We start from the raw sequence: 24,710 nt of genomic DNA, 5'->3' as shown, positions 1-24,710 counted from the left end.
CTTCTTACATTTTAATTCTTCTTTCATTAAATAGTCTGCATGAGACCAGATGAATATAAATACTATCAGATACTGGCAGTCTTCTGTAACCCAGCAGAATATTGTTGTGATGTACTTTCTTCTGTTCTGTGTCCTCAAGAAGACAACCTACCATAATTTCAAGATCCTTTTTCATGGCACTTTGCTACCAGTGATTACACTGTGTTCACTGAAGTAACTGCCCAAACCACAATACCACATAAATCAAGTTACAGCGATAACAGATGTCCTCTTTCTCAGAGATAAACAAAGTTATAGTACTAATTCTTACTCTTCACTCTCTGGTATTTAGAGCAACTTTCACAACAATTAACAGTGAAGAAGTTCTTTCAAAGTAATCTCCTAATGTTTTTTTTATTGGTGTTAGCTCCAGCTGTATCTTAGGAAAAAAAAAATAAACACAATGAGGATAGCTCTGAAAGAAGTCTAGAGGCTTACAGAGGTGCTGGAGATTACACTCTACCTGCAACTGGCTGTTTGTGCTTGATTACAACAAACAGCAAATCTCTAGCAAATCCAGCAGAGGCCCACTGACGTGTTGCACAGAGCATCTCAGAACAAGGGGAGAGAACTAGGACTGTTTAGCCTGGTGAAGAGAAGGCTCAGGGACATCTCCGCTGTTTGTGTACAAATATCTGAATGAAGGCCACAAAGAAGATGCAACCAAGCTCTTTTCAGTAGTGCCTAATGACAGGGCAGGAGGCTATGGGCACAAACTGAAACACAGGAGGTAGGTACCCTCTGAACCTCAGGAAGTACTTTTTTACTGTGAGGGTGACCAAGCACTGACTTAAAGAGATTGCCCAGTGAGGTTGTGATGTCTTCAACTTTGAAGATGTTCAGAGGCTGTCAGGATATATGATCCTGGGCAAACTGCTATAGGTTACAGGGTGCCCTTTAGAGGTCCCTCCTATCCTCAGCTTTTCTGACAGCTGTTAATACACTTATCATCTTGAGCATTATTTGGTAATAAATATGCAACTTTGGGTTCAATGGCAAAAAAATTCAGACATTCTCAAATTCCAAGTAGAGTGCTGGTGTTCTTCCCCACCTTCCCGTCCGCACTGGGTACTGGAGGTAGTTTTGTATCAAGTTGAATTCTTATTAATGTGTTAGCTCGTCAACCTTTATTACACTCATTTAGGCTGAACTGAATGGTTGTTGTAGTCTGCAATCTATGTGATCAGACAAGAGGAAAAGACTAAAACTCCTCAAATTCCTTAACTTCCCAGTAGTTACTACTATAAGCTGTGAAAATTAAGACAGATTTTATTTTTTTTTTTTTAATGTCAAAAGTCCTAAAGTAGGTGAGCCTTTCACACAACAAGCTGATGCTCAGGGACTGTGATTTTTCCATGTATTTTTAATTTGAATGTGCTAGCCAGCCTTTTAGCAGAATCTTTGTTCCTAGTGTTTTTAGAGGAAAGGCATTTTCCAACCATATGTTATCTTTATCCATTGTTCTGTGTTTCCTTTTGGGAAGCAGATATAAGAAAACCGAAGAACTAGGTAAAAACTAAACACAGAGTAAGTTTCTGTAAGCCTGAGATTCAGGCTCCCTGTACAGTGCATACACCTTTCACAGTAAAAAGCACTGACTCAGAACGTGAAACGGTGCTTAAAAAGTTGGTTTACTCTTAAATGCCACATAACACTTTGAAAGAACTCTACAAGTCTCACTAGGGTTTAGACAGTTAAATACATTTTGGACTCCTACTAGGGTTCCTATTTCAAGGTGGTTTTCTTCAGGATTCAGATATTTCAGACACATAATTCTACATACATGAAATGTGCAATGGCAACTGATGAGCATGCAGTGATGGAAGGAAACTGCTACCATTTTAATCCAGAAGATGCATCCTCCAGGAGGGCTTCATGAAGCCCTGCTGCTTTTCTCAGACTGTTTCAGAAGAATTCTCTGTTAAAGATGGATTTGAAAAATGCAATATCGGCCTTAGAGAAAAATTATTGGACATTTTCTCTCAATTTTCTATATACCAAGATGCTTAAAGCATTAAAAGTAGCCAAAGTATCAGTATACATAAGCCATGTTGTCTACATGAAGGTTCAATCCAACCAGAAGTCACTGGTAACAAGTTCTGATTCACACAGAAATGCTTGAAGTTGTAGCCTGTCACCTGACATTAGATACTTAGTTAGTTAGTCATGCAAATGGATTTTGTTTTTCTCAGACTAACCTCTTCATAGCAGCAGGATTAAGATCTAGAGGCTTAGGCACATGTCTGGCTCTACTTATATTAAACCTTCTAGTGAAACATTTAATTAGATAGCATTTTTTTCTAGTGGCCATACTAGCATTTTTTTTATTCTAGCCAGATGCTGATATGGGGCCTAGCATATAAGGTGGCATAAAGAACAAAACTTTTTTACTTATAGATCATCCACTCAGCTTAGTGCAGTAGGTTGATAAATGCATCAAAATGCTGAGTTCAGCTGGACAGTTCTTCAGCATCAAAATTCTTCAGAGAAAAATTAATATCTTTCCATTTCTGAAAATCCATTTGTGTCCCAGTTTCAATGTTCTCTACTACAAAACTTTTGATTTTGATCACTGGTAGATTATCAAATGTCCTGTACTTCACTATGATTCCCCAGTCATGCTGGCAGTTAGTATTTTGGCAATGCATCTTGCTTTTTTTCTCAAAACAATCAAACTGGCCTGGTTTATGGTGAGGCTTTGTTATATACCGCTCCTTGAATGCATCTCCTAGGACAGTGTGGTGAGATTCCTGAAACAACACATGCCAGAAGTGATTAGTAGTAGAAACACCATTCCTTATTTTTTCCTGACATTCCTCTTCCCCTCACAAATACCATTTCCCTGGTAAAGTGGTTCCTGTCATTCAGGAGGCCCACGTTCCAGCCCCCTTGGCTCATTGCTCTTTCTTCCCCATTCATTAAATACCAGGTAGTAGAAAGGCTCGGGATTGGGCTTATCAAAACCAAACCTGCTGTATATCATTGCCAGTTTATGCATATTTGAATTTAGCTTTTCTAAAAACCATGCCTGCAGTATTTCAGCCTTGTGCATAGAACTAACAGAGACATCCAGGCAACAGACATCTTGAGAGACTCCTGCTTCCCACTCATTTTAAGTGTGTGACTCCAGCTTTCCATGAAGGGAAGTGCAACTCCTTTGGAGTGGTAAAAAAAGTAACCCCAGCAAGGTAAGGGGGTTACAGTTGTTGTTTATAACACATATAATCAAAGATTTAAAAAATGAACAGCTTAATTTGAAAAAAAAAATATGTACAATTTGAGCAAGTCAGAAAATGCTCGTTCATCCTGGAAGAGCAATTTCCATTAAATATATAGGCTGAACTAAGAACTGAGTTTGTAGGGATTATTTAAAATATTGTGAGTGGTTATTTGCAGATTGCTAAGCAAAATATCTTTTTGAAGAGTTTTTTGAACTCTCAGGTCTATTTGCATAGGTATAGGTGATCATACAGAAGTGCAAAATGGAGTAACATTCAGAGATGTCAAGAGATACGTTGTCATGGTTTTTCACAAGGCTGAGCTCTTTGCCTTTGCTCCTTGCCTGTGGACCTTCCCTGTGCAGAGCAGTAGTGAACTACATCTATGTTACAAAAACAGCCAGTAAAAACAAACAAAACAAGTATTTTCTTGATTAAAAAGGGAAATGCCTGAAGGCAAGCACTCTGCAGTTCCCAGCTATAGCCTGAAGCTCCTTGTCATCACAACTGCTTTACAGAGCTGCACAAATAGAAGAAGCTTCAGAAGAACAAATTTCAGAACTAGAAGGGCTTGAAGTGCCCAGAAAAGTCTTTTTTCATGATCACTACTTTCCATGTGTAGATTATGGCTTCTTGGGCCTACAGAGAAATTCTTCAGAAAAAGTACAGTAAAAATGTCCCCATAAGATACATAGAAGCAATGTGAACTACCTCAGAAAATGAAAACCAAAGTAATATTGAAGAAATAAAGGCCTCCACTTTTAAAACCATGGTTTGCCTTTCAAAACTGAAAACTGGCCCCTAAGACAAGAAGCTAAACAGTGAGCTGATCTCAGTACTTTGTACAGCTACTTTTCAGTTAACAGAAATGGCGGGAGAAGTCTCTCAACTGCAGGAATATTTCCAACCTTATGCTAATTGGGAAGGTAAATATCCAGCAGTTCCACTATTAGGTTATATGTTATTGAAGATCACATGGTTTTCCACAAAATTAATACATTTCTAACAGAAGGAGATTCAGTAAAATTGATTTCTGTCATATCTCATATTTATACTCCTTGGACATCATCACCTACCACCATCATAATATGCTATAGCAGTAGTTATGACTGGTCCTGTGGCTTACGAATTTACTCAGATTTTTTTTCTGCTTCATTTTGCACAAAATAGCCTACTTTCCACACTGACAAACAATGCTGTTAGTTCAATAAGCTGACTTCCCTGGTGTTCAGGGTTGTAGGTTTCCATACAGAGACATACCTTTATAATTCTGATGTCATCTGTACTGCAGGCAAATGCTTTGCATTTTCCACACAGAAGATTTTTCTTTCCTTCCACTACCTTGTATCGCATTTCTTTTTTCCTGGAATCCCGTAATACCAGTTCCTTCCTTTGCAAATCATGTATCTTTAATAAATAAATAAAATTCAAGATCATTATGAAGTTAAGAGAAGCCCCAGGGTCAGCCTAAGCATGACTGAGGATATGTAACATCTAGGAACCTATTACTTCTTCGAAGCAAACAACAAAACATGTCCAGTTCTAGCAACTCATACCAAAAAAATAACATGGTATGTTTGTCAAGTTAAGTATTTAAGACTAGAATTACATCAGTTGAATTGAACAATAAGGAAGAATATTACATCATGGACAGCATTTATGCTGTCCCTTTCTTCCCTCTGCTCCCCTATAGCCCTTTTGGTCATAACAATATTAAGTGCTTGTGAAGTCATGTGGGACACTCTACTGCATAAGTAGCACTCAGCTCTGGAAAGCTCAGTTTGGCAAGAAGGCTCCAGAGACCAAGAAATTGCAGCATGCCAGTTTTGTGAGTCATCCCACCTTGTTTTTTCTGTGACGGCAACCATGTCATAGTTTTCCAGCTACACAATGGGTTTTAGCTCCTCATGTTGCTTGCACATGCTGTGTGCATTGGTGTAGGTGCACTTCAGCTGGCTTAGTGATCCTGCCACCTTTCTTAGGGGAGAAACACTCATTCACAGGTGATCGTTCTCAGGAGTTCCTGTGTTTTCTAACCCATCATAACCCTTGTGTCTTTGCTGCCACATGGATCTCCATCCCCTACCTTCACTGTTAAGGCAGACCAGAAGACCTCGCTGAGCCACCTGTCCGTCAACACTGGTGTGCTGCCCCCAGGCTTATCTCCAGTGACCCTGGTTTTATCACTCTTCCCCTTCAAATCTAGTTTAAAGGTCTTTCAGTGAGCCCTGCCAACTCCTGTGTGAAGATCCTTTTTCTCCTTTGAGACAGTTGTACCCCATTTCTTGCCAGCAGGCTGCTGTCATGTAGACCAATGCATGATCAAAAACCACAAATCATGCCATGATGATGCAAATCATGCTCGCAGAACAGGTGTTGATCTGCTGGCTTTTCCTATTTCTTCCCTCATCATTCCCTGCAACTGGAAGGGTAGAGAAGAACACTAACTGTACTCCTGATCCCTAAACCAATCATCTCAAGGGCACTTGAGGCCACTGCTCTTCCACTTGGGAGAGTCTTCTGTAACAATGACTCAGCTCTTTATGGAGGTGGGTTTTATGGAGAGTTTAGGCCAACTTATCCCTCGCAGCACCTCCAAGCTAGATGGAGGTGTTGCCAAGTTAACTTTGTACCTATTCTGCCAGACCACCATGGGCTGGTCATGGAAGAGATATGCCTGCTGCACTTGCCTGACCAAAAGTCCATCACTGGCTTAGCCTGAGACTCCCCAGCACCACAAATGCTTGACACTAATTTCTATCCTCATGATATTTTCTGATCTGCTAAGTGCACAGCACACAGCAGGGCTGATGTAACATAACGGATGTATGCTGAGTTAACTAGACTTGTTAATCTGCCAGACGCTGCTTGAAGCAAAGACGAACACTACCAGAGGCAGTACAAAATAAGTCACCAGCAGAAGAGCACGTGCAAACCGAAATGTCATCGTGTTAATATCCCTGGCAGTGGTTTCTTGGAATCTCTCAAAACCCACGATCTGAAATCAACAAGCACTTGGCATGACAACGAACAAAAGCACTTGTACTGGCCTGCATCAAAGATAAAGTGCTTCCTAACATGGAGTACTGCATTCAGCTCTGGGTCCCCAGACACAAGAGGGACATGGACCTGTTGAAGCTACTCCAGAGGAGGCCACAAATATGATCAGAGAGTTGGAGTACCTCTGCTATGAAGACAGGCTGAGAGAGTTGGGCTTATTCATCCTGGAGAAGTCTCCAGGGAGACCTTAGAGCAGCTCCCAGTGCCTAAAGGGGCTGACAAGAAATCTGGAAAGGGTCTACTGACAAGGACCTGTAGTGATAGAAGAGGAAGAATGACTTTAAACTGACAGAGGGGAGATTTACATTAGACGTTAGGAAGTTCTTCCCTATGAGGGTGGTGAGGCCCTGGCACAGGTTGCCCAGAGAAGCTGTGGCTGCCCCGTCCCTGGCAGTGTTGAAGGCCAGGCTGGACAAAGCTTGGAGCAACCTGGCCTAGTGGAAGGTGTCCCTGCCTGTGGCAGGGGATTAGACCTGGATGATCTTTAACCCCAAACCATTTTATTTTTTATTAATATAGATAGACTTACTACCAACCATTTGCAGTTTCTCATCTCCCTGCCTGCTATCCCAAGTAGACACAGCAGTATTTTTCCTCCAGTGGACTGAATAAATTTCTGAGAAGTTTATATAAATTATACCTCAGCTTCTAAGTTTTACATTTACAGTACTGATGACATTCTGCAAGCTAGCAGTACACACGATCACTTATCTACTGATTTAGCCTTGGTCTAAAACCAAATACAGTGAACGCTTTCCTCAGGTTACCACTTGGTCTTAGGCAGAGCCCTAGTAGATGAAGGCCGATACAGATTATGCCTGTAGATTTGAGTATGAAAATTTCACAGAAGTACAAACCTTTCTTGCAAATGTTCTTTCATCCCAATTCTGTAGGTTTTCAACAGCTTCATTCATCATTTCTTCCTTGTAACGGTTGTGTTTCTCTTTCTCAACCACTTCTATTTTGTTTGTCACTAGGATGCACTTGCTGTCTTTAGCCCTTCCACGACCTACACAGCAGCACATTCAACCTTTTTAGTTACTCTTAACAAGATGTGCAAAAGCAGCTGTTACACCATAAAACAGCATTAATGACCTTCTGTGTGGCTGCTTTTGTTTTCTATGTTCAGACTGAGATAGGTGCTTCTAAAGAGCATTCTTTCAGCTCACTCTTCTTCAACCACAAACCAGAACAAAGTGTCCCCTTTCAGGTAACCTCATGGCTATCTCCAGCTGCTGTGGCCTGCCTTGGTTAAGCTCAGGCATGCTTGAAACTTCAGTTACTGTGTAGCATCTTGCTGTCTTCTTGTGGAAAAGAAAAAAAAAGGCAGGAGCAGAAAAGGTCATCTCACCAGTTTTCTGCCATGCTAGTTGGTGTCTATTAAAAAAAGCACAACCCAGAACAGTCTGCCACAAAAAAGGTGAGTAACTGGAAATATAGTTCTGGCAAGAAAAGCGACGAGCACCACTGTCTCTTCCACCTACTATGCTGCCTGCAGCTTTTTGCTGCTGTGACACAGGCAGCTAAGAACTGCAGGGAGCTCATACCAGTTTAGAAGTATTGCAGTTAGAAAAAGTGTTCACATTTGCTTTTGAGCTCTCCTTCCCACAAAATCGTGATTTTTTTGTTTTTTTGTGGTTTAAAAGTGGTGCAACCTATTTTCTTCACTTCTTTAATATCTTGTAAACAATAAACGCTATTCTTTCACTCATAAACATGAGTTCTGGGCCAATTACTTCATTATAAGACAAAATAAAGGAAATCACAGGACATAAACCGTGAAACCAGAGGACTATGTACAGTGGAGATCACTTTCCATCAAATAATCAAGTTACCTACTTGGGTGATACGATAAAATACTGCAGATGCACCCTCGAAAGAGATTTCCTCATTTCGGAATGTTAACAGGAACCAGTATTTAATGTGGCTCTTCATTCCCCTCTACTGGCCGTCTTGTAAAATCACCAAGATTCAAGACCGAAGTAACTCGGATTTCCTTAGACCTCGGGTACCTGTAACTAGCTGGGTTGGTAAAAAGCCACTGGGCAGGACAAGGTCTTCGGAAGCCAAGACAATACATAAAACTCCAGTGCAACGGTCCTTTGTAAATAGGCAGAACGATTTGCACTATTTCTGACTACAGCTCTTCTAGCCAAAACTTCTGTTTACATGTATAATTATCCACTTCAGGGATCAGTCCTCAACAGAACCTTGAGCAGCATGGGTAATTTGCGTGGCAAAAGAAAAGTAACACAACACGAAGGACTCAGTTCTGTGAATGAATTTGTCGTGTCTGGTTCCATAATTCATCTGACTTCACTCAGGGGCACAGAGGAACAACAGCAAGACATGCACATATTACTACAGTATTTTCGAAGTTTCCAAAATAGGTTTGTAATGTAATAGTTCTGAAATTCCATACCTCTGACTTGGATCATTTTGGTGACATTACCGAAGTATTCATAGAGCACAACAAGGTTACACTCAGAAATATCAATGCCTTCATCAGCAACAGAAGTAGCAATTAGCAGTTTGGTGTCTTTGTTGGTTTTGAATGCATCCAATACCCCCTTCTGCATTGGGAGGGTCATACCTACAATACCAAGAAACTGTGTCAGGAAAAAGACACTGAAGAGCTCCTAGGGCAAAACACCTACATTTGCTCTTTACCGAGTAGAAATAAGCACATTGTCTTGATCTGGAAAAGTACTTAGCTGGCTGCATACTCTACCCACATTCCTGCTGACGTGCCACAGGAAGTGTCATCCTGGGAAACACCATTTCAGACAAAACACCTAGCTGATCTTTATTAGAGACCCATGCAGCTTAGTTTTTTAAGCCCAAGCTAACTCTCGATTTAAGCCATACATAATTTATTCCAGCTGTAATTTCCATTCTACATTAAAATATCTTTGTGCCACTGAACACAAAATAAGAGAGGTATCTGTGAAAGGAACAGGAAAAATACCACCAGAAGTAATCACAAGAAGCCATGATAGTGAACAGTTTCTAAACTTTTGAACTAGCAGAAGAATCCTGCAGCAAAGGGTCACTGCTACTTTAATCAAAGATTCTGGTCAGAAAAAGCAAGCATCTCCTTAGGACTGGTAACAGGTCTTACAGATATATAAGAAAGCATAGTGCAAACTTGCATTACCGTTCTCTGTTTAAGAGCAGAGAAGATGAACACAGGAAGAGTAGAATAATTTTAGCACCGTGGCCACCATAGGTCTAGTATTCCACAGTTCAAACCTACATACCTGTTTTTTGATCTCTTCTTCCGTGACCCATCAATATACCTGGCTTTATGTGGCTAAATAGAGGGTTTGCTTCTATCCACTTCTTCAAAGCCTGGAAAGCAAATCAGGAATTTAGATCCCCATCCAGATGAAATGCTAATTTGAGATACACAGTTAGATCCTGCCCATGCTTGCCTAGACAATTAATGCTTCCAAGAGCCACAAGTAGAAAAGGTGGATGTTGTGCAGCAGGGGGAAGATCTATTGATAGGTAAGAAAGCAAAAGTCACAGCCATGATGCCAGACTGAACTGTGCCACAGCTGATACCCACTTTTCCCATCCCTGCAACTCAAAGGCTGGCTAGAGCGCAATCAGCCTTTCACTGCTAAAAAGTATGCCTTTTGCTCTTATAAACCAGCAGACCACTGATACTACACCTCTGGAATCCAAAAGCAATCAGCTATTTACAAACTGCACTTTCTCACTGCACAGTGAAAGCAGCACCTTCAAACTGCTCTTACTTAAGAACAAGATTCAGCCAAGCTACAGGAGACTTTTACATCTATAATGGAAAGTAGCCAACAGATGCTTGGTTTTGGTAGTTTGGACTTTAGTCTGCCTTTAATTTTCTTCTGGTTTGCAATTCATCCAGCATGTCTGTACCCAAGGATAAAATGAGGGTTGGACGTCTCAGCTGATAAATCTGTGTACAGTAGTAAGAGACTAGGATACCTAGCAGTAAATGTGTAAGAGCTACCAAAGCTAGCGACTAGCAGCACATTTGCTTCACACATGAACTTCTTCTGTGAACAAGGTATTGGAAGGGTATGAAAAAGATCATCCAACCTAGATATTTGATTCTGGACAAGTATGAAATAGACCAGTGAATCAGAGGGTCCACAGAACACCCGTCTTTCCTTTTTCTTGATCAAGAACACATGCTAGGGCACAGGCCTTGTTTGGGCCCATAGGAAACCTCTGGGAAACCTATAAATACCTCCTGATGTGAATCAGTAACAGAGCAGAGCTGCTGGTTAATAACTCTGCTACATTAAAGCCTAAAACCTTGTAATGCATCAATGCTCAGGAAGATATAGAAAGGTAAATATTTCCTTGGGAAGATCAAAATGGGAAGGATAGTAGATGAGGCATTGTATTCTCCCACTTCCCATTTTAGGAGCATTAAAATTAAGTGTCTTACAGCTACTAAGGCTCTTGTCTTAGCAAAGAGAATAGTGCGAGTCTGTGGGTTATAGTGGTATTCTTCATCCAGGATGCAAGCAAGCTCTTCTAGTTTGGGATTCTCATTTGATTCATCTTTTGAAAGGGCAGAGAGTTTTGGTTCTTTCTCTGGAAAAACACACAAAAAACAAACAAACCAAAAAAAAAAAACAAGAAAAAAAAACCAGTGCCTTTAATAATTTACCTTATTTCATGCAGAAAACAGAATTCTTACACAAACCTACATTCTCTTTAGCATCTTTTTTTATTTTCTATGCCATTATTTCAGATGCAAGCAAAGAAAGCTATTGGTTAAATGCAGCAAAATCCCCAGGAGAAGAGTTCTGAATCTCTCGCATCTTGCAGCAAACTGACAGGAGAACCTCTGTGACATACTGTGCAGTGAAAGACAGCAACAAAACAAACTCAGTTCTTACAGAGAGCTGCTATTTATTTTTAGGAAACAACTGACATCACAAGGCAGACAGCCCAGTGATTTAAAACTGTAGTCAACACTGCAACCCACCAGACCACAGGCTGGTTTATGGCACATTGCTTCTAAATCAGAAATTAGAGAACAGTGCAACCTCTAACTTGTAATCAGAAGTGTACAAAGACCACCAGCTTCTTCCCAGAAGGTTAGGATTCATCCAGGAGCATTGGGCATGAGGAGCTAGGTAATGCACTGAACAGTGCGTAATGCCTTACCTAACACTGCCACCATGTTTGTAGACTATGCCAGTATGTAAGTAGACTTGTGAGGTATACCCTTAAGGACACCACTGCCTTATCCTCAAGTCAGGCATGTAAGAATGTACTACACTGTCTACCTACAATTACTGTTACTTCCTTAGCTCCTGCACTAGAAGCGTGCAGTCCCAGAAGGTCCTCATCCCTTTGCCTCCCCTAACACTGCATTTGCACTCACACAGACACTAGATCTTCTTAAAAGTGAAAAGTTTCTGGAAAAACAATGACACTTACTCTGAAGAAAACACTTCTACCACAAGCCCTCTTCTCCCCTGCAACTGTCACAGGTATTGTGTGAAATACCTTGAAATTTGGCTGTAAGCTGCTTCTCTAACTCTGTATACGGTCCATTTCTGACATTTCTGAAAAAATCAGTTAGGTAGGCTAAAGCATCTTCAATGCGGGCATCTTCACTGATGATGAGAGCATCATTGAATTTCTGCACAGAAAGACACACATGTACACTTGAGACTCATTTTCTGTGTGACAGGGCATGAATGCAAATTTTATTCAGCTAGATTAAATATGACAAACTTGTGTTGTTCTTCCATCTGCATGACAGCACAAGCTTTACAAAATCTCCTCTGTACTATACTGTTCTTAGTGAGTATCTTAAGATAAACTCTTATACACTATGCTTTAGCCTGTGTCAATCAAATAAAATTATTAGGTTCAAAACCTGCTCCCTGCTCCTAGATGAACACACTAGTATTAGAGGGAAGTGGATAGCTTCACTTACCCGCAGGTGTTCAGTGCAAATGAAAAGGTCTCTACAAATGATACTCTCCTTCTCCTTATCTGCCAGTTGCAGTAGTCTGCATTTCTTCTGAGTGGTAACTATCCACTGTTCGTATTTCTGTGTTCCAAAATCACTCTTGTTGATCTGGGAGATAGTATCTATTAAAGAAGGAGGAAATAAATATTTGTTCATCTTGACTAACAAACAACCAGAACAGTTAGCTTGAAGACAACACATTTTCCATTAATGTTATGTCTAAAAAGTGTATGCAGAAAGAACACTGTATGATACAGTCACAGAACCATTGAGGCATCTGTGGAAGTCTTTAGTCCAACCCTCTGCTCAAAGCAGGATCACCTGGATCCAGTTGCTTAGGCTTGTGTCCAAATGGATTCTCAGTACTTCCAAGGGTGGAAATTCCACTTCTCTGGGCAACCTGTTCCAGTGTTTGACCATCCTTACACCAAAGGAGTCTTCCTGTTACTCAAGTATCCATTTTGTGCCTACTGACTCTTGTCCTGCCTCTGGGAAGCATCTGAGAAGAGTCTGTCTCTGTCTACTTCACTCGCTGTGTTTCGAAATATACCCAGATGTTAGGCTAAAATTCACCCAGTACAATTCAATGTGGGATCTGTGTAGACACACGTATCTGCAGTCTCTAATAGTAAGATTAGAGCTCATTTATCCTATAAGAAGCCTACAGTATTCAGGAAACTGCATGTGTATTGCTTCTTGAACTACCATCTACTCAATAGTTAGATATTCATTTGCAAAACGGTCCACAGTATTTAAGGCATACTATCCAAGGGCCCTCCTTGAGGAAGAACAAGTCAGTACTCTGAGTACTTCACAAACTTCTGAGTAATCAGAGTCCACAGAAGGGAGAGCAATGGCATTCATGCAAGAGGAACTCTGATGCAGAAATGAGCTTCAGAAGCGTTTGCTTAGTTTAGCACGCATTTTGAGTATCTCACTGTATCTGTTGAAAGTTGGGGTTTCTTGGGATTTGGGTTGGTTTATTTTTGGTTGTGTGGGATGTTTGGTTTGGTTGTTGTTTCGGTGGGTTGTTTTTAATTCTGCCTTTTTTGACCGAAGGGAGGATTCTGGAGATTCGGAATTCTGGAATTCTCCACTGTATTCTGGAGAGTGAACCCAAAATAGAGTTCACTTTCCAATATCAGGAAAGCGGAGCAGGAGAAAAATTAGAAAGTATAGAACTGAAGTATACAGGCTTAAGACACCCTGAGCAGTTTGCAAAAGCTGGTCTAAGCACAGACAAAATCCTTTAACTCAGAGCGGGACAGACCAAGGCTGATACTGAGCATAGCCATCCATGGGTCTCTGCTCTGTACTCCCTGCAGCTCTCTAATTTGTTGACAACAACCACTTACTGGACACCATTTATGAACTGCAAAAGCAGAAAAATCAATTGAATTCTGAAGGGCTGCAGAAGCGGGTCTCATGACCGTGAAACTCATTCTCTTCTCACAGCCATGCATCTCCCTCTCTGCAAACCACACTAATGCAGCTCCTAAGGCTGGAACCCTACTGACAAGTATGTAGTTTCTTAGGCAGCCACACCCTCTCTGTTGTGGTGTTCATGATTCGCATATCTTCTTTCGTAAATTTGCCTTAAATGCTTTTCAATAGGAAATAATGGATACCTGGGAAACAGGGGTACCCAGAGATATAAACAGGACAAAATCCTTACCAGAGAGGTGGCACCTAGCCCCCCTAGCAATAACTCTGAGTGCAGAGAGGCCAGAGAAAATATAAGTTATAAAGCAGCAAGTGAAAGTAAACTTTTGCTGAAAGGAAGAAATTACAACCTTTGGAGTAACACCATAACTGAGACCCTTCTTATTTTCCTTAACAGTGACAGATTGAGGTATGAAGAATTTGGAGAAATGTTTAAATAAGAGCAGGTATCTCTCATCAGTGAAATCTATCTCATTGCATTTTGAAAGCAAGACCTTTGATTATTTTGTTCCAGATTGTTTAGACATTCAACATGATTTGACAGTGTTAAAAGCACACCATATTTAGCTGCACAAAATACAGGTTGAAATCCAAGCAAAAACACTTCTGATTATCAAAATAATCACATAAACCAGGAAAATTGCTGACTTTTCTAAGTGTAATCTCTTCTTTAGGGAATACTGGTTAAAAGCAAGTGAAAAGGAAGGAGGAGAAAGTGGAAAAAGAGTAATTGTTCTAGGAGTCACGAGGATTCACTGATGCAATCAAAGATTGAATCCCAGTTACAGGGAAGTTATTACAGTATCTTACCCACTGAGTAATTCTTTCTCATCAACGCCTCTGTCTCAGACATCAGGCCTGAGATAATCCCTGCAAAGTGATTTTGAGCTCTCATTTTCACCCATCTGACATCTAGAGACAAGAAATGGAAGTCAGTGGCTTGATTAAGTAAAGTATTTCGCTGGGCAGCACAGAACAAATTCTTGTCTAAAGGAATGCTACATGTGCTGCTCTATGCAATCATAATGATGTGGTTTTTTTTAATGAGCATTATAGTTGCACAGAAAGAAACAGCCCCCAGTCTTCACTGGCAGAACTGAATAAAAAACAGAAATTGTGGATCTCAGCAAAGAGAAAATTTACCCAAAAGGGCACTGCCTTACAGTGGGGCAACAATGAAGTGCTTGCTTAAACTCCTTTCAAGCTAGCAGGAAGCAAAGACCCAGCTTAGTTTTAAGGTTTTAACTTGACCTGACCAAAGGGCAGTTGGATAGCTGCCTTAATTATGTGCTCTGCATCTCTCAGGAAAAACAAAAAGGAAGTGTGTTTACGTGTTTCTGGCCTGTTTCCAAATCTCTGCAGATCCTGTTTGTTCTCTCTGACAGTAGATATGGCCTGTATGTCAAGGTTGGCGCAGACGGTACAGACGTACTCTATCGTTTCCTTGATGGTCTTGGCATTACCAACTCCAACAGAAGCAGTTAAACCTACAATCTGAGCACACACATGAATAGCAGTGGTTGCTCCCTTGTCACAAATAAATAACCAGGAGACACTGTCGCCAATTGCCAAGCAGCCACCATCTTCAAAACCAAGGAAACAAAACAGGAAGTAAACATGAGTGCAAGCACTAAACCTTGACAGACAAACCTTTTCCCTCTCCTAGGCACACAAGCTTAAAGTATCCAAACCAAAAATATATTATCCACCCACTTAAACCCATAACCAGCTGTATTTGTCAGTGCCCATCATGCACAGAAACAGCAAATCTATCCGCAAAACTGTCCTCTGCATTCATTCAGAAGAGATGTCTTCTCAGTTGGACCAAAACTTCCTGCCAGCTGAGGCAGTGGCCCCACTTTATTGTTGCAGAAGACAGCAACAGAGAGATGACAAGGAGATTACTGAGTACTCGGGCACATGCTTACAGGACCAGCAATCCTTTTTGATTTCAAGTACTCCAGTCTCTGTCATGCTTGGCTGGACCTTACCTGAGGTAGTTGGCTTGCAGAGGAGTCAAATTTTTGTTCCAGGTATTTGGTCATTAACACATTGTAAGGGTGGTTGCCCATAGTGTTGTGGCACTCATCAAATATCATCAGAGTGAAGATGGAGAGGGAGCTAAGGATCCCTTCCTCGATGCTATTCACAAGAATCTGGGGTGTTAGCACAATGATGTCGCTGTCCTGTATAACCTTTTCTACAGAGACATTTGCAACTGTTTCACCACTAATTCCTTGAACAGAATATCTAGGAGGAAGAGGCAAAAGATATGGTATGAGAATGGATGTCTTGCAGGGGAAAAAATAAACTAGAAGAATGGAGTTTTCAGCAAGCCTGAAGGGTAGTGACTAAGTTCCAAATACAAAATTGTTGGGGCTGCCAGTTTTGTCCACACACTCTGAGAAAAAAATTCTGAGGTCGAACAACTGGACTTTCAATTCCCATTGACTAAAATGTATTTGATTTGGGGGATGATGAATTTGTACATTTAAGCTGTATCTGTCAGTTCACACGTAAGCTGTATTTGGAGATCCTGTCCTTCATCCCTTTTCTGTACATGTCTGGGAGCACAGGGCTGCTTTCTGTCCAGCAGCCTCATTTTCCCATAGCTATAAAGATTCATATGTGGATGTTCAGCCATCAGAATCAGAAGCAATAAGCTGTCAATAGCTCCATAAGCAGTTTTTAATTCCATTGGAGAGGAAGATTGTCCTTTTATGACTAGAGCTTGGAAAAAAAATATCAAAGAAGTTTGGGTCCTTCCATTTGGAAAACAAAAAGAGACTCTGCCATGTGAGAATGGCGAGAGGAATCCCACTGCTGCTGCATGGAACTGCCTCATCTTTGAAAGCAGGTTGAGAAGAGTCTCAAGAGGGAGCACACTTCACTCTTTTACAGAGGTAAACACAGGTAAACTTCGGCCATTTCTGCAGATGCTTCTCAAGGAGTGCTTAAACTCTCCAGAAACAGATTTCAGACTCTCTGAACAAAGTCCACTGTGGTAACTTACCATTCTTACCATTAGGTATCATCCTTCTGTTAAAGCCAAACACTTTTACCACCAGTAAAATCATTACCTTTTGCCCTAGCCACAGCTGACCTAGAGGGTAATTTATTTTCTATGGAGGAAGAATTACACTTACCCACTTCTTTCGAAGTGCTGCTTGAATACATTTTTCTGTTGTTCATACACTGGCAGTTTGGTTGCAAGAAAGACAACTTTTGCCGTTCGTCCTGAGGGCATGTTTTGGAAATGGTGTTCACAAATCATCAGTGCCACAAAAGTTTTTCCAGATCCTTTAAAGAAGAACATGAAAGGTAAAGCACTAACATGAACACATGTGTTTGTGAGCAGGAGCCTGTCTCATCTGGATGTCCTGTAACAATGGCAAGCTGACAAGGGGTCTGTTTAACTTCCAGACTCTCTGAGGACAGATTGCAATATGCGCATGCTGCTTACCCAGTTGGGTAATCATCCCTTTCTCTCTCACAATCTCAGTCTGTAAAGACCATGTAGCAGTCACTGGGAGTGAAAGTCCATTTGCAGTTTTGAGTTCTTTGAAATTCTATTTCTGCTCTTAGCATCTTCTCCCACATCAAATCACACTATGGTTCAGGCACAAAGCATTTTCATCTTCCATCCCTCCCCACACAGCCTTGCTCCTCTCACTTTAGCACTCAGGCTCACTGGGCAGGTCTCCCAGAGCTCTTCATCATCCCTGCCTCTGCTACTCCACTTGCTTCTCCAGGGCCCAGGGGAGAATCAGACTAACAACGTGGAAAGCACAGGTGGAGAGAAAGAGCTAATTGATCTCTCCTGCTGCTGAACTTCAGTCTTCTTAATTCTGTCCTGAGCTACTGCAGAGGTTCCCTGTGCTGTTCTAATATTGTTGACATTGCAGTACAGAAGACATGGGAGTCTCAGGGCAACGCATCCTATATTTATTTAAACTTGCAAGCCAAATTTCTTAAAGATCTGCAAAGATTTTAACTCAGAAATCTGAGCCATGGAGTGAGAAAGCAGAGGTCATCACATGGAAATCTGAATACAAGCACTGAAGTGCCAAGAGACACGTCTGTCTTTCTCAGTCTTTGCACTGCCCTTGGTCATTAATTTCAGCTTAGATCTGGATCTGCTTCTGCAAGAAAGACTGCTTTTAAATGAAGAGCTGGAAAAGTCTGACCCAACATTTAGCCTTCCCTATTCTTCACAGCTCCCTCCAGCAAAAGAATTTTTTTAAGAAACATGTGTTTCCTTACCTGTGGGGGCACATATCAATGTGTTATACCCATTGATAGCAGGCTGTGCAAGTTCAGTCTGGTAGCTCCGAGCCTTCTTTGGTTCATAAACAGGTGAAGAATGACAGGCCTCTTCTAGAAGAGAATCATGGTTTTGTGAAGTGTTGCAACATGAATGTGTAGAATACAGCTGCTGTCTAAAATGATAGAGTCCCTGCAGTCTGCACAGACTATTCACTGATAGGCCATTCAACAGGACGTACACACCAGACAAGAATCCTGTGTAAGTTTGGTGGCATACTTTTGTGACCACTCACCTGTGCTTCCTAATATGAATTAATTTCAAGGTCTTGGCTGACAACTCTCACCTCAACTGGTCCTTTTTCAACTCGGAAAGAAAACACAAGGGCTTCTTTTCTCCCACATATGTGCACAGTGTTCCTTCCAGCCTTCTGCTCTACAGAGTTTTGAAGCTCTGGTCTTCTCAGGGGATTCGTACTTACAGAACAGGAACTAGAAATCATTGATGGAGCAAGCTTTGCCATGTGAGACAACCCCTGCACAGATCCTTTGCAGCCACATTCAGCTCTCTAAAATGGCTAACATCAGGTCACGTGTGAATTAGTTATATCAGATAAGAGATGCATCAACAACAGTCTAGTGCTCAGAGACCTTTTTGATAATGTGCTGGTAGAACAACTTCGCACCAGAGATGTCGCGAATGTGGGGCAACCCTTAACATGTGCAATGCCTAGCATGTGATCCGTTAAATACTAAACCAGAAGACAGCTGAATCAAGTCGCAGATTTGTGCTAGTTCCTCAGTACTTTACTTTCTGGCACACCACAACTAGTGTCTCAGGAATTCCAGCCACACACTGTCTTAAGTTCCTAAGTCTTACCTGAACCCGAACAGAGATTTTCACTGAGATTATTATCAAACTCAGCCTCTTCAGAAAACATCATTGTGGTTTCAAAGCTGTTCTTAAAGGCGTCTGTCATTTCACCATCAACGTCTTTGTCATTATCTGTACAATCACAAAAAAATCATGTTATTGATCCTTCTGATTTTAAAATGTATTTGCTGTGATGACAAGGTGAAGGAGTTAGCTCCAAACTCAACCATTCCATGATTCTGTGAAAAAAAGGAGAATATTACTGGCTGGCACAAAAATAGGGAAAAAGCATCACAAAAACAATTCACAGTTTACCTTCTCTCATATCCCACAGTTCACTTGCATTGTAATATTCTGTGTGATCCAGTGCCAGCTGAAGGCTTTTTGGCCAGTTTTCCTTATCTGATCGACAGAGACATTCAATGAGTTTAGTTATCCCAGCTGCTTTGCTTCTTCTTTCGCTAATCTGCACACACAACAAACAAAAGTTGCTGTAGCTTCCAAGTGATCAAAACCACTGTGCTTTGATTGAGATTTTTTATTTGTTTGATGTTCAGTTGAAAACTGCATTTCCTTACACAGAATAAAAGGTTTCAAATAAGATTCAGCCATTTACTTACTACTACTGCTGTTCTGTACCCTAAACTTAGCTGGACTGCAACAACAGGAGGACTATTTGCTTAAATATTCACAGGGTCTGAAACACTGCAGGACTGTTCTGCGAATTTCTGTCTGGTGAGACCCTTGTAATAGGTTTTCCAAATGTTACATATCTCCAAAAACTATTGCTTTAAAAATAAAATAGCTGAAAAATGTCCTTCTTGGGAGTCACATGGAGTGAGAACACTTAACAGACTCCTCCACACATCATCAATAACTTATAATTAAGGAGTTGTAAATGAAGAGTGACTGGTAATATCGCTTGTTAGCAGTCACCAATAGCAGCACTGAGCTAGAACCAAGTAACAGTACAGGAGCTTCACGTCTGAAGGCAATGAAAATGTTGATTTCTGTGACACAGCATTTCACTAATGACTTCAGACTAGAAGTTTCATTTCACCCTACAACTGTGCCTTTGGGTGCTGACTGTAGGCATGAGGCTTTGAGATGCATTGTGAAGGCAGTAATGAGTCGCAAGACCCTGGTAAGGCCAGAGGGTCTTGCCAGGAGGCCAGATTGAGAGGGAGTGATGGAGCATGTCACAGTTCTGTTCTGCCCTTGCACAAGACCCACAGCCCTCAAGCAGCCTGACCAAAGGTAATACTCTCATTATCCCTCACTTACATATAAAAAATATACCAAAGAGAGATCGTGGCTATATTGGATGATACCCAGGTGAAACTGAGTTCAATGAACTACCAATTGGTTATTTTTTCCATACGAGCTCAATTAACCATTGGCTAGCTTTGGATTACAGTGCTAATGAAGTAAGTGAATTTATCAATGGCAATTCAGAATCTGTATTAATGTTGCTTCAATAAAACGGCACTATTTGTGGATCTGTAACTATGAAAGTTCTTACTGAACACAACAGGAGATTGAGTGTTGAATTAGTGATAATCAGAATTAACCCCAGATACCCCCAGCCTCTCTGATTTCTGAGCACTGGATGGCATGCAGCGGGGGCATTTTCTGCCAAATTTCTGTACTCGTAATACTGCCAAACTCAAGAGCCACATTAAGGTTCTAGGGGCTATAGAAAGTAAGAGGTTATCTAAGGTAACAGACTATGCCAAATCCCATAATAAGCAGGAGTCACTTTAGACAGCATCTAAATGCTGCTTTGCCTACTTCCATCTGTATTTTCAGAAGCATTAGTGCATGATTGCTCCAGAAAGCAGTCTATTCCAAGCATAGCAAGGCAGTCATTTCACTGTAGTGTGGCACCTTCCAGAGCCACTGAGGTCTCTTCCTGGGAGGCTGGACTCCACAAAGACACACCGTTAAACACTGTAAACCCCAAAGCCACCCTATCCTGCTTCCCTGCCTGCAATCCTTTCGCACACCACCATACCCACCAAGCTGGAGGGGTAAGGAATGAAACATGCAGGTGTTGCTGGCAGTGCTGCTGTGGGGAGCTGCAGCTGCATAGCAAAGCCTCTTCTAAGTAGGAGAAAGTGAAGTCAAGTCCCTGTTCAGGGGACCGTTGCTGGCCATCCTCCTTACCCCTGACAGATGAGCACCAATTCACCCCACAAGTGAGGCAGCCAGCACTTTTCCACAGCAAAATGAGGCAAATACAGGGTTTTGTCATTAACTGTACCTGCAGGATCTCATCACACTCCCTTTCTATCAGGCACGTGCTTATGTAAGGCATGAGTGTTACCGGATCAACTTCTAGCATAGTTGCTTCTATCCGCTTCAACAGCTGTCTGTGCAACTCCAGTTTTTCCAGCTTGCTGAAGTCCCAATTTTCAATTGCTTCTGCCAGCCCAGTGTAACCTTTCAGAAGAAGAGGCAATTGTTACTATGAGCTCAATCTCTAGCTATAATAGGTGGGAAGAAGCTGAAAATACACTTTCTCAGCCACGTTGGAGAAATTAAAATTATCTTGGTCTGTAACTGCCAAAACTCTCGGTGAACCACAAATAATTTCTGTAGATTAAGTGACTGTTTTCCTTTACAGCACTTGTAATGTATAATAGAATAAGGTTTAGAAGACGTGTGATTTGCTGTGTAGGCTCCAGGGGTGGAATAAAGCAGGTCAGGATCCCAGAGGAACTGCTGGCAAACAGAAGGAATTTACCTAACTTTTTTTTCTTTTATAGGAGCAGGAGAGTGGTGAGGATATTTACCACCACAATGTCTTTAATTATCACCTATTTCTGCACCTGCCAAATACAACAGTAATGCTAAATTGATAAGTACTTTGGACAGTGCTTAGAGTCAGGAGGTTAACTTTTTCAGTTTTCTGCTGAAGATACACCAAACTGAACTCTAACAACACGTCCTAAGAAGGTATTTTTGCAGCTCAGAAATCAGGACTATCACAGACTGGTCAAAAGTTGCTCTGGACATAGTATTTGCTTTGAGGGGAGAGTGGGCTACATCCAAGTGATAAGAAATTTTGTAATAGATGCTCACAGAGATACTGTAACTATCTGTAGCTAACAGTGAGTAAATGAAAACAAAACTGGCTTATGACATGAGATCTTGGGTTCAAGGTATCTAACAAATCACCAACAAGAATCTATAGTAGAACATGTACAGGAAAGCAGACGAATCCTGGTGGTTTTACACCTTCATGATCTCTACTGTCACATTTTCAAAAGGAAATTGTATTTGGACCTGACACACTAAGCAGTCATACCTAGTGAGGAGCAACCGTCTCATTCATAAACTATTAATGGTTACTTACTTCTTGAAACCTAAGCTTTTTCAGGCCTATGAATATTTTTCTAAATCAGTTCCTAATTTAAGACTCTGTCCTTGAGTAAAGATATCCCATGCTATCGGTTAACTAACACACATTCTGAAACCCGATTAGCTTTCTCTTTCAGAGGATTTAGCTTCATTCAATTGTACGTGGTGGAGACAATGGCTGTCCTAATTTTTCTCTGAGGCTCTGAGACAGACAAGTCTCCTGGTAATGAGGCTTTATCCTGCATCCCTTCCTCTCTCACTGACTTTCTCCGCAACTGAAATTGATCCAGCTGCTTCTCAGGCGGGTGTTTCCCCTTGCCTTCCAAGAGTTTTATTTCTAGTCTCTGACAACCTACTGTTTTCCACCGCATTAGCATCTAATGGACAAGACTCGGCGGCAGAAGCCCGAGGATAACGGGTCCCGGATGCGCAGCGCTGCCAGGCTGAGCGGCGGCTGTGGCTCTGGCAGGGGAAAGGAGAAGCACACGAAACCCTCGCTTGCAAGGGGGAACCGACCTGCTGCAACCAGGGCATCCAGGAAGCCCCGGAGCCAGCCCTCCGCCTCCAGCAGCAGGATGGTATCCAGGAACAGCGCGGCGGCCGCCGTCACCCCCTTCTCCTCCTCCTTAAGGACCCGCTCCTTCTCCTCTGAAAAGAAAAACCAAACCGAAGCTAGTAAAGAAGTGAGGAGGGACCAGGAGCTGCGGCCCGAGCAGGAAGGATGCTGGGAGAAGCAGGTGCTGCCGGCCCCTCACCGTCCGACAGCCATGCCGTCATGTTGCCCAGAATGTAGACGGGGTTCAGGCTCTTCTCGATGTACCGCCGGTAGCATTGCAGGTTCCTCTTCTCCTCCGCCGTCATGGCAGTGCCGGCTTCACACTGGCACCAGCACCGGCTGCGTGCGGGGCGGTGAGGTCTCGGAGCCCGCTCCTGGCCTGCACGGGAGAGCCGGCACGCAGCGAGAGGAAGTCCCCGTGAGCACGGAGCTGGAGGGAAATAGAAACTTGGGACCAGCGAAGAAATGGAAACCGAAAGTGGCGGGGTGGGGGCCGACCGGCGGCGGGGAGGGATGGCCCGGCAGCGGCTCCTCCGCTGCTCTAGGCTGGCGCCTGCCCTATGCAAGAGAATAGGGAAAAGGGGGGAACAAAAGCTAGCACTGGCTCGTGTACCCGGTTGGAAAGCCTGTGAGCAGCAGTTAGCGGCTGCCAGGGAGAGGGATAGCACAGCGAGGTGACAGGAATAAAGGCATCGCTCTACCCTCTCTTCCCCTTTGCCCCAGAAAATGTTGTACTGTTTGGTTGGAGGGTTTTGTCTGTATCCTTTTAGAAGACTGGAAAACAGCTTTCTACAGCAACGCAAGGCCCCTACATGCTCTGAGCAAGCACCTGCTAGGCTGCTAGCATTAGTATAGCTTGGGAACATCAAAATGAGAAGGTCTGACTGCTCTGCAAGGGGGGGAAGTGAACATCAAAGGACAAAGCTCAGAAAGCAGATCAGCAGGCTGCAGAGCTGAAAGCACCCACAGTTCAGAAGTGCTGCTAAACGCGACAACTCCATATGCAAACATCCCTTGAATTATTAGTGTGTAGAGTGGACTTGTGCAGCTTTGTGCAGCTTCATAAATCTCGTGCGCAAGTAGATGACTAACAGGTACTGGCCTAGCACAAGATACCTACTTTCTAAAGCAATGGCAGCACAAGACCACTGAGTGATAGGCTTGCACTAAGGAAGGATGGAGGGGAGGAAGGCAGAAGGAAGTGCTACCACTGGCATTGTATTTTCTACTCTGTTCTACTCCATCTTTACTCTCAAGTATATGCTTTCCTTTCTCTTGAATCCTCTCTTTTTACTGTTCCACTCAGTTTTAAAGGGACTATGGGAACTCTCATTCGTGCCACCATCATGTACCACCATGATGTAGTATTGTTAGCCATTGTCCTCTCAAAGAACCCCGGTATAGGAAAGATTTGCATTAGTATTAACCCTATGCATGGAAGTGGACCAGGGAAATTTCACCCTCAGCTGAAGGTTATCCACCCCTAGCTGGGAAAATGTCAAACAACAGAGAGGACAGCTCCTACAGCCAGAAAAAGACAGATGAATAAGCCCTAAATAGCACCACCAGTCACCTCTCCATTTGTGCATCCCTCCTGTGCTGAGAACAAAGCAGCAGCTCCTGAACCTCTTTGTGCCTGAGCTCAGCTTCTACAGAACAGGCACAACAGTCCTAAATTACAGAATTAACAACTGGTGACTTTAGTATTAAAATGAGTGAACAGTTGGGTTAAACTTTTGCCCTTGATCATGCCTTGTGCCCTTCCAGAGGAGCCCAGATCCCCTAGAGCTGAGAACTAAAGCCTCCTCCTCCAAAATCCCCACAATTATTCTCTTCAAGCACCAGTATTTCCAGGCAGAGACCCAGGCCACCCTGCTCCTTAGCTCTGTGCATACCCCAAAGCACCAC

At 42.3% G+C, this 24,710-nt stretch overlaps 1 protein-coding gene across 2 annotated transcripts; it reads right to left on the bottom strand.

Moving 5' to 3' along the window:
- Positions 1-1,649: 1,649 nt before the first annotated feature.
- RIGI (RNA sensor RIG-I) lies at positions 1,650-23,226 on the bottom strand. Of its 2 annotated transcripts, none has more exons than XM_065663923.1 (18): positions 23,002-23,226; positions 22,763-22,894; positions 21,147-21,325; positions 19,199-19,349; positions 18,890-19,015; positions 18,010-18,123; positions 16,893-17,046; positions 15,738-15,996; positions 15,078-15,240; positions 14,557-14,658; positions 12,268-12,425; positions 11,832-11,967; positions 10,759-10,907; positions 9,578-9,668; positions 8,740-8,910; positions 7,175-7,326; positions 4,518-4,664; positions 1,650-2,789 (listed from the first exon to the last, which is right to left on the bottom strand). In XM_065663923.1, the coding sequence occupies exons 1-18, from the start codon at positions 23,105-23,107 to the stop codon at positions 2,490-2,492; spliced, it is 2,790 nt and encodes a 929-aa protein (XP_065519995.1). In that variant the 5' UTR covers positions 23,108-23,226; the 3' UTR covers positions 1,650-2,489. The 2 variants fall into 2 exon arrangements, with proteins under 2 accessions (XP_065519995.1, XP_065519996.1); XM_065663924.1 differs by having other exon boundaries at positions 21,210-21,325.
- Between the last annotated feature and the right edge of the window lie 1,484 nt (positions 23,227-24,710).

The sequence above is a fragment of the Lathamus discolor genome, chromosome Z (assembly GCF_037157495.1).
Source record: "Lathamus discolor isolate bLatDis1 chromosome Z, bLatDis1.hap1, whole genome shotgun sequence".
Lineage (NCBI taxonomy): Eukaryota > Metazoa > Chordata > Aves > Psittaciformes > Psittacidae > Lathamus > Lathamus discolor.
Note: the sequence above shows the minus strand (reverse complement) of the source record. Positions and strands in the feature narration are given on the sequence as shown.

What these genes read in the sequence shown, in the direction of transcription:
- RIGI (XM_065663923.1), bottom strand. Translation starts at nt 23,107, where the DNA reads ATGACGGCGGAGGAGAAGAGGAACCTGCAATGCTACCGGCGGTACATC. An exon ending in ATTGATATGTGCCCCCACAG is followed by an intron (nt 17,047 to 18,009) that starts GTAAGGAAACAC and finishes TCTTCTTTAAAG; the next exon opens with GATCTGGAAAAACTTTTGTG. An exon ending in AAGAAGAGATCAAAAAACAG is followed by an intron (nt 8,911 to 9,577) that starts GTATGTAGGTTT and finishes TTGGTATTGTAG; the next exon opens with GTATGACCCTCCCAATGCAG.